The sequence below is a fragment of the Monodon monoceros genome, unplaced genomic scaffold, assembly GCF_005190385.1.
Source record: "Monodon monoceros isolate NGI ecotype Baffin Bay Population unplaced genomic scaffold, NGI_Narwhal_1 Super_Scaffold_5, whole genome shotgun sequence".
NCBI classification, from domain to species: domain Eukaryota; kingdom Metazoa; phylum Chordata; class Mammalia; order Artiodactyla; family Monodontidae; genus Monodon; species Monodon monoceros.
In genome coordinates this window covers 30,272,250-30,288,038 of record NW_021703782.1, presented here as the reverse complement: position 1 = coordinate 30,288,038, position 15,789 = coordinate 30,272,250, and the positions used below count along the sequence as shown (strand labels likewise).

Sequence of the window (15,789 nt, the reverse complement as noted above, 5' to 3'; positions counted from 1 at the left end):
GTGAAATAAGCCAGACAAAGACAAATACTGCATGGTATCACTTACATATGAAATGTTAAAAAAAAAAAAAAAAAAGAATTGGAACAACTCAGAAACAGAGTAGGAAAGTGGTTGCCAGGGGATATGGGGCAGGCAGAGGATGCAATAGGGAGAGGTTAGTAAGAGTGATACAAACTTTCAGGTGTTGAGATGAATAAGGTCTGAGGAAGTAATGTATAACATGGTGACTACACTAGGTAACACTAGATTGTATAATTGAAATTTGCTAGGAGAGCAAAACTGAAAAATATTCCCTCACACACAGACACAAAGGTAAACATGTGATGTGATGGATGGGTATGTGAATAACTCAATGGGGTAAATCCTTTCACAATGTATACATATACCAAATCATCACAGTGTACACTTTAAATATCTTACACTTTTATTTGTGAATTTTACCTCAAAAAGATGGGGCGGGGGAAGAATACATGAAATAACTTAAAAGTAGGCTTCTAAACATCAATGAGAACAACTTTATTTATACTCATTTATAAATAAATATATTTATTTCCATTATCGTTTAGCAAGTGTTTTGAAATACAGAGAATGCAGAGGATCACTGCCTCAATTATCACATTATATAAGAATCGAGTTCTACTTAATGTTTTACTACACTTAAAACTACTAAATTGATATATATATATAACATAGCTTGGCAATAAATTAACAAATCTGATGTCAATGTCCAACAATAAAAATCATGTAGGTTCTATAAAAATGGGACTATTCCTACCCATATGTATCAAACTATAAAATGCTAAACTCTGGTATATGATTAAGAATTGTGATACTAAATTATCTCTGAGCCAATAACTGATCAAATTTTACATACACTGAATTTTAGGAGCAAAAGTTTACCTACTCAGAAGGACACTACTTGGCAGATGTAGTTATATTTTCAGAGGGATATTAAATTAGCTGTTTCTAGTAGATGTAACCAGAAGGTGACTGGAAAGCCATCTGATATTTGTAGATTATCAACAAAATAAAATTTTTTTTGAACTATGAATCTTGGCTCCAAGCCTTCTTAATTTACATATTATCTGATATAAGTAACTGTTTTCCACACTGCTTATTTTTAAGTTAAAAGCAAATCATTAAGATCACTAAAACAGCATTCCAAATATAAGGATATTTCATTAAAATTTTATCCAAATACCAATGTTAAAAGAAGCAAGACTTACGTATATTAATTCTAAAAATGCTCCTGCCTGTCAAAATCTCTGTGCCTTTCCTCTGCGTAACTAATTTAATGAAGTTTAACAATATACTACCATATAACAAAAGAATAAAACAAGTATGTCTTACCTAGTTACTTTGCAGCTCGATTCAATCAAGTCATTTTCAAAGTCAAGCAGGCTAGAAGGCAGATTATATTCCAGTGGGGATGTCAGTCTTTTCAAACGCAATAGACCAACACAAAATTTTGCTCCCATCTCTTCCAATTCTCGAGTACCAATCTGTAAACCCTAAAAATAAAGAAATAATAAACATGTAACTAGGACATTTGCTATCCTCTGGCTATATCTCATTTAAATTACTAAAAGGAATTTGTAACTATATTAATAAAATAAAAGGCTGGCACTTTGTATGAACCTAGGACTCATAAGCACAGTGTCTTAATAACATAAGATTATTTTAAGTCACAAAGGAAACTGTCTTAAAAAAACGTTTCTAAAATGTCTATGCTCATTCACTGAGTGCAAACTATTTTCACCAACACACTGGGGAGGAAAAAACAGATAAACATCTTGTGGTTAAGTTATTCTTGGAGCTCATGAGTGAAATTATATTTTTACAAGATCTTGCTAGTACTTCTTGTAATCTACTACTTGTATGACGATGTTGAAATATTATAGTGCTACAATCAAGGCTCCAATTTGTATACTTGAACATTACTTTATACATACTTTTCCTGAATGATAAAAAGAAATTGCTGAGTAAAAAACAAACAAAAGAAAGGTAACTATGTCAAAAAATAATCAGACGAATCTAAGCTAATGAGGCAGCAGTAAAATAAGTTCTTATGTTCCATGTCAGTTAAGAACGCCCATTTCAAAGTTGGTCTACTAACGCAAAAACAAAATTTTACCACAACCCTGTTTTAACCAATAGTTTCTCAATAAACAATATATACGGTTTACCAAAAGTTAAACATTACCAAATAAAAGGATAAAAATGGGCTGTAAATCAAGACGTTGCTTATCATTTAATTCTCAGATAAAAACGAACCTCTAAAATAAATGCAATCCTTACACCAACAAAGGTTGCAGGCGTAGATGAGAGCAGACTAGACTTTCAATGACCAGACTAAAAGCACACAGTAACTGAAGAGATAAATCATAAAAACTGTTACTTACTCTACATAACACATGCCTTCATAATAATGATTGACTGATTGTTTAAATAGTTTGGCCATCTCCAAATATTCTAAGAAATGTGACCTAACTGACTTAGAAAATGCATTTGTCTTCTTAATCTAAAAGCTTTAGAAAGGCTATGCCTATTTCTGAATTAGCTCATCAAAAATAAAAATAAAGAATATTTGAAGCCTAAAATTCAGTAATGTAAGAACATTCTTGGGGGTGAAGAGATTTGTTTCTTAAAATATTATTAGACTTACACAACTTATTAGCTAATATTAACAAGTTTGAAAAGTATACGTTATGTGTAGGGGGGAGGATGGGGGTATATGGGAATTCTGTAGTTTCCACTCAATTTTTCTGTGAATCTAAAACTGCTCTTTAAAAAGTTTATTGGGACTTCCCTGGTGGTGCAGTGGTTAAGAATCCGCCCATCAACGCAGGGGACACGGGTTCGAGCCCTGGTCCGGGAGGATCCCACATGCCGTGGAGCAACTAAGCCCGTGCGCCACAACTACTGAAGCCCGCATGCCACAACTACTGAAGCCCACAGGCCTACAGCTCATGTTCCACAGCAAGAGAAGCCACCGCAATGAGGAGCCCGTGCACCACTATGAAGAGTAGCCCCCGCTTGCCGCAGCTAGTGAAAGCCCGGATGCAGCAACGAAGACCCAACGCAGCCAAAAATAAATAAATAATATTAATTTTAAAAAACTTTAGAAAAGTGTATGTTATGATCAAAGCACTGAATTTTAGATGTAAAAAACTTAGCATATTATTAGTAGTAAGACATACGTCTCTCCATAGGAGTTTTAAATCAATGTAACTCTATCAACGGAAATCACGTAAAGTATATATATATATATGTCAATGTAAATCGTATAAAAGAGAAATGACTATATGTTAGGTAACTATTTTATTTTAAAAATTTTATAAAGTAATTTTTAGAAAACTCGTCTAATGTTTTATGTTTCAAAATATATTTTAGCAATTTTTTAAACGTAGTTTTTTCAATGACTAAATAAATTTATCAAAACACAAAAAGAACATTTAAAAAAATCCAGTGAAAGTCTATCAGTAGAATCCAAATATAGTAAGAAAGTGCTACTATTATTATGCAGCAGATGATTTCAAGGGGCATGCAAGTCTCAGCTTCCCTGACTTCTTCTCTCCCTACTCCCAGAGACTAGTTTCACAGACACTGATACTTTAATTTACCTTCTCCAGACGGACTGCATCTCTTTAAGAACAAATAATTTATAGTCTATTTCCCTAAATCATAGGAACTGCCTATGGTCCTTTACAAAAATGACTGTCAAGCTTTTTTCCATCCCACACACTTACAGTCCACTAAAGCAGTGATTAGGAGGCAAGGTCTGTGGGCTGGAGTGCTCATGCTCCTCTCTTACCACAATCGCGCCTTTGGTAGTCTAAAAGACACTGTTTTACAATATTTGAAGAGATTTCAAAAGATAGCACATTTTGGAAGAATAGTATACTGTGGTCAACCTAAATCTTAGGGAAGAGTCACTCTACAGAAAGTACTGAAATTTCAATAAGTTCTACCCATCCAGGCCCCCAAAGTTTGAACGCCCGTTGCAAAATCTATACAATTTTCTTCCAGTTTGTTACAGACTGGAAAAATCATTTAAGCTCTCCACTTGAACATTTTGGCATCAATCATAATATGTTTACATTTTTAATACTAACCAATTGGAAGATTTTTAACTCTTTCTAAACATAAAGTTATAATCACTTTTATGTGACATATATGAAAATCACTATGAGATTCAGATTCCTCTTGCCCATGTCAAAAAAACAAAACACAACAAAACAGAATGAGTGGAATAATTAGCATGACACCTGAAAAGCTTTTTGTGGCCAAGGCAAGGAAAATAAATATCCGGGTTTACAGTTGCTTACCTAAGGTCCAATTCATTGCCTTTTAAGTTCTCAATCTTTTGTGGTACATACATACAATGGAATATTACTCAGCAATAAAAAAGAACAAAATAATACCATGTGTAGCAACATGGATGGACCTAGAGATTGTCATACTGAGTGAAGTAAGTCAGACTGAGAAGAACAAATATTGTATGATATCGCTTATATGTGGAGTCTAAAAAAATGGTACAAATGAACTTATCTACAAAACAGAAATAGAGTCACAGATGCAGAAAACAATCTTATGGTTACCAGCAGGGAAACGCAAGGAGGGATAAATTGGGAGATTGGGATTGACATATACACACTACTATATATAAAATAGATTAACTAATAAGGAACTACTGTATAGCACAGGGAACTCTACACAGTACTCTGTAATGACCTATATGGGAAAAGAATCTAAAAAAGAGTTGATATGTGTATACGTATAACTGATTCACTTTGCTGTACACCTGAAACTAACAAAACATTGTAAATCAACTATATTCCAATAAAAAAAATTTTTTTTAAGTTCTCAAACTTTAAAATTAAAAAATTCAAAGTCACCTAACATTTAATTACTCTTAAATTTCAAAAGTAAAGTCTGAACTCATTGTTTCCCATAAAAGGCTATGGTACCATAGGAGGAGGAGAAGAGGAGTCTTAGTAAAGAAAAAAAAATTAGTGAAGGAATATGCATTTAAAAGTCACACACACACAAAGTCTAAATTAAAAAAACTTAGTGTAATGTGTTTATTTCTAAATGCATAAATATATATTTACATCCAATAAATTAAAATGATAGAACATTTTATTAATAATGTACTACTTGCACAGCTCATTAAAAATTACTAACCGTTATTTAAATGTGTATTACAGCATGCTTTCTTAAAAATTATGACTGTAAATAGACTCAACCAAGATTTCATAAGGATCCAAAGCAAGCTATTTAGTTCAAAGAAGTTAAAAAAAAAAAAAAAACTGTTCTTAAGATCGCATATAATTCAATTCCATTATTGCAAGTTACATTTAGCTCAGTATAACAAACATATCATTTAATACATACTTGAAAACTACTAGAGCATATATGGAAGACTTGAAATATTTTTATGGCTGGAAGTCCTGAGATGTTTTACCTTATATTTTCCCTGATCACAGCCACACAAAGTACTCTCCATGGTATAGCTTCTTTGTACTCCTATCTCTCTCCAAACTACAACACGTGCTGTAGATTCTTTAGATTTTTCTACTACGAAGCTACAGCTGCTCATGCAAAATGCTGGGGCAATATGGCTCAGAATCTTAGGCAAAGTCTGCAAAGATAAGAATGATAAAATATTTCAAGAGCTTTCTTTTGTTGTCATTTAAAATTATTTTAACTTCTAAATTTTGAAAAATTTTTATGAAAGCATAGTCATTAGAGCAGTCACATGGATCTTCTTCCTATATCCCTTGCTATTCAAAACACTGAAAGAATCCTTACTAAATTAGACTTTTCTGCTTTCCTAGACAAATATTAATCAGAAAATAGAATGAACGAAAGGATAATATTCATAGTACCAACCAATAAATGGAATAAAACCATGTAAAAAAGACATGTTTTAAAATACGAAAACATATTTCAAAAAATGAAGAAACTTTAGTCATGAAGATGGCTTGACTAAGAGATTTAACACTGTAAACGTCAATCACCCCTAAATGAAACAATAAAGCTAAGACAGTCACAGTCTAAATGCCCACAACATTTTTGCAACTTAAAATTATTCTCAGGTTCACGTGAAAATGAAATATAGCAGTATACCCTGGGGAATTCTGAAAGAAAAGGCTGTGACTGGAGAAATAATCTGACAGATAATTACATATCTAACATTAGTTAAATGATGATACGGGTACAGGAATAGATGCATCTTTAGAAAGAGAGTTCAGAATTAGAACCAAAGGTATTTGTTAAAATTAGTATTATCATTAGTGAGGAACATTGATCATTCACGAAAAGCTGACACAACTGGTCAGCCACTGAGAAAAACCAGCTGAAGTCACTCTCCATTGAATTAACTCTAATTAGATTGTGAATTTAGATTTTAAATTAATAAGTTAAATTTTTAAATGAAACTACAAACAGTAGTTTTAAAATCTTAGAATGAGATTTACTTTTAAAATCTTAGAATGAGAAGTCTTTCTAAGCCTCAAAACCCAGAAGCTCCTTAAAAAAAAAAAATCAACAAATATGATAAGAGTTTTAAATCACTACACATCATAAACAAAAATTTTAATATAAAGAGTATACTTATAAAGTTATTTTAAAAACAATAATTAGATACTTGTACAAAAGTAAGCAGAGAATATGAGAAAAGGCTATTTTTTAAAAAAGAGAGAGATCATAATTGGCCAAACACAGAAAAAGATACTTGACCTCATATATTATAATTACAGATACACAAACTAAAACCATCAGATATTTTTTTCACCTGGCAAAGATGATACCAAGATGTTTGGAGAAACAGCACTACCATCCACTGGGGAGTGTCAATTTGTACAATCCTTATGAAAAACAATTTGGCAATATTAATGAAGTGACCACCACCAAGGGACAGTGAATAAATACATTTTGGTATAGCCGTACAATAATAACAAAAATACACAATGAAAATCTTGTGTGGCTATCAAAAAGATGAAGACAGATCCAGATATGAGGACCTAGAAAGACGGCCAACAAACATGTGAAAAAAAAGTTGCTGTGGAGCGTTAAAAAAAAAACACAAAAAAACTTGATATACTATGTTTATATACATCTATGAACGAATGTGCTTAGAGGTAAATCTCACAAAGCACATGGTGAAAGTGATTAATTAGTGATTAATTGAGAGAAGATGACTTTCACTCACTACTCTACATTTCTGGAGTGTTTCCATTTTTTAACATAACTCTAATCATTTTATTTATTTGGGAAAGGGGAAGAAGAGAGAGGACACCAAGGAGAAAGTGTGCTTTGAAGTTTTGCTAAAGGGAGTGGTATGTTACTGAAACTTTTTTTTGGAAAATAACCTGGGGTGCTTGTTTAGGTGTAAAGATAGTAAGAGAGACACTGTGACAAAATGAAAAGCACACAGTACGTAAAACAATAGATCTCCCTTCAGTCCTAGGCAGACCTCAAAACACACCCATACATGTGGAAACAAGGTCTGTAACAGATGGCTTTATAAAATCGGCAGAGGAAGGAGGTGCTGTTTAATAAATGGTGCTGAGACAACTGGTTATACATGGGGAAACTAAAATTAGACCCCCACACTTCATACAAAAATAAATTCCAAATCGATGAAAAATCTAAATTGTGAGAAGCATTTTTAGAGGAAAGGCTTTCAGTTTTTCAAACTTGAGTATGATATTAACTGTGAGTTTGTCATAAACGGCCTTTATTATGTTGAGATATGTTCCCTCTATACCAACTTTGATGAGAGCTTTTAACATGAATGGAAGAATTCTGTCAAATGCTTTTTCTGCATCTATTGAGATGATCATGTGATTTTTATCCTTCCTTTTGTTAATGCGGCATATTACAATGACTGATTTGTGAATATGAACCATTCTTGCATCCTTAGAATAAATCCAACTTGATCATGGTGCATGATCCTTTTTACATATTGTTGGATTCGGTCTGCTGATATTTTGTTGAGGATTTTTGCATCTATATTCATCATAGATACTGGCTTGTAATCTTTTTTGTAGTGTCTTTGGTTTTGGTTATCAGGGTAATGTTGGCCTTGTAGAATGAATTTGGGAGTGTTCCCTCATTTTCAATTTTTTGGAGTAGTTTGAGAAGGATAGGTATTAGCTCTTCTTTTCATGTTTGGTAGAATTTCCCTTTGAAGCTGTTGGATCCTGGACTTTTGTTTGCTAGGAGTTATTTTATTACTGATTCAATTTCACTACTAGTCATCAGTCTGTTCAGGTCATCTATTGCTTTGGCCAAAAAGTTCCTTTGGTTTTTAAGTAAAAATAAAAGACACATTTCACCAAGAACTTTATTGAACAACGTATTCACCCTTTTGTTCCACTACCTTCTGCCATTTTTCAGGCAACTTCATAATTCCATCTTCCCAAAGCTTTTTATCTTTTTGAGCAAAGAACTGTTCCAGGTGCCTTTTACAGCCTTCCAGGGAATTGAAATTTTTTCCATTAAGAGAATTTTGTAAAGACTGAAATAAATGGAAATCCGAAGGTGCAATGTCTGGTGAATATGGCGGATGAATCAGAACTTCCCAGCCAAGCTGAAACAGTTTTTGCCTGGTCATCAAAGAAACATGCAGTCTTGCATTATCCTGATGGAAGATTATGTGTTTTCTGTTGACTAATTCCGGACACTTTTCATCGAGTGCTGCTTTCAGTTGGTCTAACTGGGCACAGTACTTGTTGGAATCAATTGTTTGGTTTTCCAGAAGGAGCTCATAATAGAGATCTCCCTTCCAATCCCACCATATATACAACATCACCTTCTTTGGATGAAGACCGGCCTTTGGTGTGGTTGGTGGTGGTTCATTTCGCTTGCCCCACAATCTCTTCCATTCCACATTGTTGTACAGTATCCACTTTTCATCGCCCATCACAATTTGTTTTAAAAATGGAACGTTTTCATTATGTTTCAGTAGAGAATCTCACACGGAAATAAGGTCAAGAAGGTTTTTTTCGCTTAACTTATGTGGAACCCAAACATCAAAGCAATACACGTAACCAAGCTGGTGCAAATGATTTTCAACGCTTGATTGGGATATTTTGAGTATGTTGGCTATCTCCCATGTGGTATAACGTTGATTTTTCTCAATTTGATCGCTATCATCTTCAACTGGTCTACCTGACCGTGGAGCATCACCCAGCAAGATATCTCCAGCACAAAACTTCACAAACCACTTTTGACACGTTCGATCAATCACACACCTTCTCCATACACTGCACAAATCTTTTTTTGCATTTCAGTTGCGTTTTTACCTTTCTTGAAATAATAAAAACTAATATGACAAAAATGTTGCTTTTTTTCTTCCATTTTCAATATTAAAATGGCTACACAAAAATTCACCCATTTTGATACGTTTTTTAAATGCATGCTGACATGACAGCTGTCACAATACAATCTAACAAAATTATTCTGAATGAAGTTAAAGACAACTAAATACTACTAGAGCCATCTTATGGAAAAAAACAAACTTTTTGGCCTACCCAATATATCTTCCTGATTCAGTTTTGGAAGACTGTATATTTCTAGGAATTTATCCATTCCTTCCATGTCATCCAATTTGTTGGCGTAAAACTGTTCATAGTATTCTCTTACGTTTTTTGTATCTCTGTGATATTGGTTGTAATTGCTCCTCTTTCGTTTATTTGGGACCTCTCTCCTTTTCTTAATGAGCCTGGCTAAAGGCTTATCAATTTTGTTTATCTTTTCAAAAAAAAAACAGCTCTTGGTTTCATTGATTTTTTCTATTTTTTGGGGGGGGGCGCTGTCTCAATTTTATTTCCACTCTGATCTTTATTATTTCCTTCCTTTTGCTGACTTTGAGCTTTGTTTGTTCTTCCTTTTCTAATTATTTTGGATGATAGGTTAGGTTGTTTACTTGGGATTTTTCTTGTACAGGATACAAGATTAAAATACAGAAATCTGTTGCTTTTTTATACACTGATAATGAACTATCATTAGTTCAGGAATCCAAAACTAATTCCATTTAAAACTGCATCAAAAAGAATAAAATACATAGGAATAAACTGAAAGACCTATACTCTGACAATTATATAACATTGATGAAGGAAACTGAAGATGATACAAAGAAGTGGAAAGATATCCCTGTTCATGAACTGGAAGAATTAATATTGTTGAAATGTCCATACTACTCAAAGCAATCTACAGATTTAATGCAATCGCTATCAAAATATCTAGAATACCCAGGACATTTCTCAGAGAAGTACAACAAATAATCCTAAAATTTATATGGAACCACAAAAGACTATAAAGCAATCTGGAGGAAAAAAAAGAAAAACAAAGCTGGAGGTATCACTGACTTCCTGACTTCAGACTACACTACAAAGCTACAGTAATCAAAACAGGAATGTACTGGCACACATACAAAAAAACCCTGACATATCAAGCAATGGAATAGAGAGCCCAGAAATAAATGCACTAACATATGGTCAATTAATCTATGACAAAGGAGGCAAAAATATACAATAGGGAAAAGACAGTCTCTTCAATAAGTGGTGGTGGGAAAACTGGACAGCTACATGTAAGAGAGTGAAATTAGAAACATTTTCCATACCATATGCAAAAGTAAACTCAAAATGAATTAAAGACCTAAATGTAAGGCTGGAAACCATAAAACTCACAGAATAAAATATAGGCAGAACACTCTTTCATGTAAGTCACAGCAATATTTTTTTGATCTGTCTCCTCAGGTAAAGGAAACAAAAACAAAAATAAATAGCTAGGACCTGATTAAATTTAAAAGCTTTTGCACAGCAAAGGAAACAACTGACAAAATGAAAAGACAGCCTACGTAAAGAGAGAAACTATCTGCAAATGATATGACTGAAAGAGGTTAATATCCAAAATATATAAAACAGCTCATACAACTCAACATCAACAAAAACCCCAAACAACCCAATTAAAAAATGGGCAGAAGAACTGAATAGCTATTTTTCCAAATGAGACATACAGATGGCCAACAGGCACATGAAAAGATGCTCAACATCTCTAATTATTAGAGAAATGCAAATCAAAACCACAATGAGGTATCACTTCACATTGGTCATAATGGCCATCATCAAAAAGTCTACAAATAATAAATGCTGGAGAGGGTGTGGAGAAAAGGGAACCCTCCTACACGGTTGGTGGGAATGTAAATTGGTACAACCATTATGGAGAACAGTATAGAGGTTCCTTACAAAACTAAAAATAAAGCTATCATATGATCCAGCAATCCCACTCCTGGGCACATATCCAGAAAAGACAAAAAACTCTAATTCAAGATGATACATGCACCTCAATGTCCACAGCAGCACTATTTACAATAGCCAAGACATGGAAGCAACCTAACTATCCACCAACAGATGAATGGATAAAGAAGATGTGATGTATATTATACAATGGAATACTCTCAGCCATAAAAAAGAATGAAATTTTGCCATTTGAAACATCATGAATAGACCTGGAGGGTATTATGCTTAGTGAAATAAGTCAGACAGAGAAAGACAAATACTGTATATTATCATTTATATGTGGAACCTAAAAAATAAAACAAATGTATATAACAAAAGAGAAACAGACTCACAGGTATAAGGAACAAACTAGCCATTACCAGTAGGGAGAGGGATGGGGTAGTGGCAAGATAACAGTAGGCGATTAAGAGATACATACTATGTATAAAATAAACAATGCGTGAACAATACAAGGATATACTGTACAGCACAGAAAATACAGCCAACATTCTATGATAACTTTAAATGGAGTATAATCTATAAAAATAGTGAATAACTACACTGTACACCTGTAACTAACACAATATTGTAAATCAAGTCTACTTTAATTTAAAAAATGTGAAAAGCAAAAAAAAAATTAGAAGAAACATTTAAAACGAAAAATCTGAAACAAAATGGCAAAATGGTACCATTTACTGAATCTGAGTAGTTCCTATATGTTAAATTATTTTCTGCAGTTTTACGCGTGTTTGAAATTCAAAAATTCCTGCCTTATCTGTAATAATTACCCTGTATCCCACATCCTCCACAACATCACATGAAGCTGCATTGTCATTCGTGTGCCACACTGTTTCTTTGATGCTGCAGCCATACATAAATACATTCTTCTTTCGGGAGTGGCCATGATAATCACAATAAACCTTGAAAAGATAATATATTTTAAAAATAAAATCCTTCAAATTCATATATTGCCAAGTAAAGCTAGCTAATATGAAGCCAATAAACAGTTCTGTGTTCCTTTGTCCTTTTATTGTAACTGAGCCACCATTTAACAAGTAGAATCAATAAAAGTAATAATACATATCTACTTCTGGAAAGGATCTATGATTAATCCTAGAATGGCTAAATTCTTTGCAGGTAGGTCCTGCATCAAGCCACGAGTTCCACTCTTTCTTTTGTATCTACTATTCATCGCTTAAAAAAATAATAAATTCAACTATAGGTCAAATCTACAGCTGCACTCATCACTGCCCCAAGGGTTGTGAAAATATTTACCTAATTTAAGAGAACATAAAAAATGCTTTCATGAAAAACATTTTAAAAGGGGTATGGTTTCAAGAGCATCATTTTAAAAATAGAAAATGGACAGATTTGCATGCCAATTTTGCCCCTCTGCAAAGTGTTCTATCTTTCCCAAAGGAAGATTAACTCATTTAAAGATTAAAATAATGGAAACATTCTAAACAAAAGTTGCTGAAAACAGAAGAAACACACATACACAGTTCAGGAGAGCCTCCCACCATGCCTATATTACCTTTCCTATGTGTATAGTCGAGACTTACCTGCTTTAGAATTAGCTAACGAGCTCAGAAATAAGTTTCTACTAGTTTGAGAATTTGGAAGATACCTATTGTACTTTTTTTACCTTGATATTGTTCAAACAGTGAAGTCAAATAGCTAAAACTTACAGCCAGGAGTTACCACTATTCATAAACAAAACAGAAAAGTAAAGGGCTCATGAGAATTATAAAAATTAAATCTAATGAAATAAGAACATGGATACATTATATTAATTAGACAACATAATTAATACACAAGTGATAGATAACAAAGATGTTTTAATGAAACTGCTTTTGAAATTAACACCCAGCTTTTATAATCAGAAAATAATCTACAAAATACTAACTTACAACAAAATCACCTGTTTGACTATACAAACAAATATTGCACTTACCAGTGGTAAATGCTTCACTGCAGCCAGATATTGCAGCAGACCCTTGGCATGATAAATTGTAGGATGTAAATCTGGATTTGGACTTTGCCACTGTCTATTCAAATCCTCTCCACTTAAAGAACAGCGGTGACTACACATATGTAAACACAATGACAAACACTGGTACCAATAAACTCTTACATACACTTGATTTAATTTTATGATTCTATTCCACTAAATATTTCAAACAGGTATAAATGGTGTGCTCACCAGAATGCATATTATAGTCAGTAAGTAAACATTTATTTAGCATTTGCTATGTGCAAGATCTTGTGTTACATGCATTTAACTGTGGTAAGCTTGCAGTTTTATGTCAAAATTTTCAAGCTATAGGAAAAATTCTCCATTCTGGGGTTTTGTTCCATACACCATAAAATTTACTCATGGTCATATTTTCCATCCTGACTACATAATAATCATTTCTTATGCTAACATTCTGTATTTTGATTGTATCAGTTATTATTAAAAGTGCTATCTGGCCCTCCTTCTAAGAAAGATAAGTACTGTGTATGAAAAGCACACATTCTTACAAAAATTCAAATACATTTTCATTAATCATAGGTATTAAGTATTAAAGCCACTGAGCAAAAATTTAAGCAAATGGTCATAAGGTGATAACAGAAATATAAACAGAATTCTAACTAGTCAATATGTTTCTGAATTAAAACTAGACATAAAATCTCATTTTAGTTCCATAATCATACTACCTAAACAGAAATTATTCTCTTTTTTTAATTCAAAAATTTCCTAAATATGAGAAATATTCATGGTTCTTTTATTGAATAAATAAATATGGTGTCCTCGACTTTGGAGATGCTCATGACAGTTAGGCTAACACCCCCCTTTCAGAAGCATTAAAGAGACCTTGGTCTAATTGACACAGTAAATGAACTGTACCAACTGTAAGCCACCTCCACTTAAAAAGTAACATTCCAGTACTTCCACTCTGAAGAATTCCTACTCATATCAAGAAGAGGTTAGCAGATGGAGCCAATATTCCATATTAGTGGAAAGAGACCCCAGAAGATTCTAAATCTCAAAACAACCTAAGATCATGCCATGTCAAATAAAAAGGACTATAAGACAATGTGCTAAAAATCTTTTTCATATCCCAATACTGTAATTTTTCTAAAACAATTCAAGCAGACATACATTTTATAAAATCATATTCTCATGAATAGATACAGAATTTCTCAAAATATCATAGTACTAATAATATACAAATTATACTTTCATTTAAAAATTTATCAGATTAATTCTTCACTAAATTTGTTTTGTTCTAGAAAAATCACTAGATTTGTTTTTGAAATTAACGTGGATGCTATTATTTCAACAAGTTTATACAGGACAGCCACAACAATCTATAATATTTGTATAACTATTGCTTAACTTACTTTCCATTGATGACACCATCTGGATTTAGCATAGGGACAATTTTAAAAATATAGGATTCTCGTAAGCTCTGAGCAGTAGGGTTATTACTCATGAGATACTCCAATGTTCCTTTCATTACCCAACTTGCATTAGTCTCTCCAGGATGCACCCGAGCAGATAAGAAAACGTAAGGGCGATTTCCTAAAGTAGACATAAAACCTCAAATTAAAATGAACGTCTACTGAAAGTCTGTATGATGTTTGACTTTGGGGCTTTAGAAATATTTCTGCTCAATTGTGAATACTGATATAAAGTCAAAGTAGAACTCACTGTGCACCTACTATATACAAGCACTATACTAGGCCCGCTAGAGAAAACAGATATAAAACCCATATAAGTCATGTCCTACATGAACATAACACATTAAATAGTATTTGAGTCATTTATTTCACAATGATTAATCTAACATATAAAATTAATTTTTTAATATTATCTTGGTTTCATAAAGAACAAGCATCTGGGGAAAATAGATGAAATATAAATTTATTTTTCATAAAGTCATGGAAAAAAGAAGGAAAATATAATCTTATTCCTGTTTTATAGTCGCTATGATAAGCACAGAACAATACGTATATCTGCTCAGAGATTTACAAAGAAAAATATTTTTCACTACACATTTAGATATACAGGGCTACAAAATAACCATTCAGTTCATCTGCTCATATTTTCATAAATAGCAAGCTCTTTCTCTTTCCTGAAAATATTTTACCTTCTTAACAAAATTAGAACAGTTTTCTTATATGTATATATATATTTTTTACCATAGCTGTACATTTGAGGCAACTTTAAAAACATAAATGGCAGGGAAAAACAAGTAGCTATTCAGTACTAGCATCAAAATACTTGATAGGTTTATGGTAGTTTTATTTATAAATAAAATTAATTGTAAAGTCTTAAACTGATGGTATAATTTGTTATACTATACTTTGGGTATGACTTCTAAGAATAAGAACTACAGAATATTAGTATCAAGACACCTCAGAGGTCATCTCAGGCAGCTCCCTCATATGAGGAAACTGAGGCCCAGAAGTGGGCCCGAGCTAGGCAGTAACAGGACCCAGACTAGAACCC

General features: G+C 32.9%; 1 protein-coding gene across 4 annotated transcripts in view; it reads right to left on the bottom strand.

Annotated features, from left to right (window-relative positions):
* AGTPBP1 (ATP/GTP binding protein 1) overlaps nt 1–15,789 on the bottom strand; it is a 172,356-nt gene that overhangs the window by 21,774 nt on the left and 134,793 nt on the right. For all 4 annotated transcript variants that reach the window (XM_029203528.1, XM_029203531.1, XM_029203530.1 and 1 more), the window contains 5 exons: nt 14,679–14,859; nt 13,246–13,375; nt 12,080–12,211; nt 5,468–5,644; nt 1,351–1,511 (listed from right to left, as the gene is read on the bottom strand). In XM_029203528.1, coding sequence (XP_029059361.1) covers nt 1,351–1,511; nt 5,468–5,644; nt 12,080–12,211; nt 13,246–13,375; nt 14,679–14,859 — 781 coding nt within the window. The remainder of the gene's footprint in view (nt 1–1,350; nt 1,512–5,467; nt 5,645–12,079; nt 12,212–13,245; nt 13,376–14,678; nt 14,860–15,789) is intronic.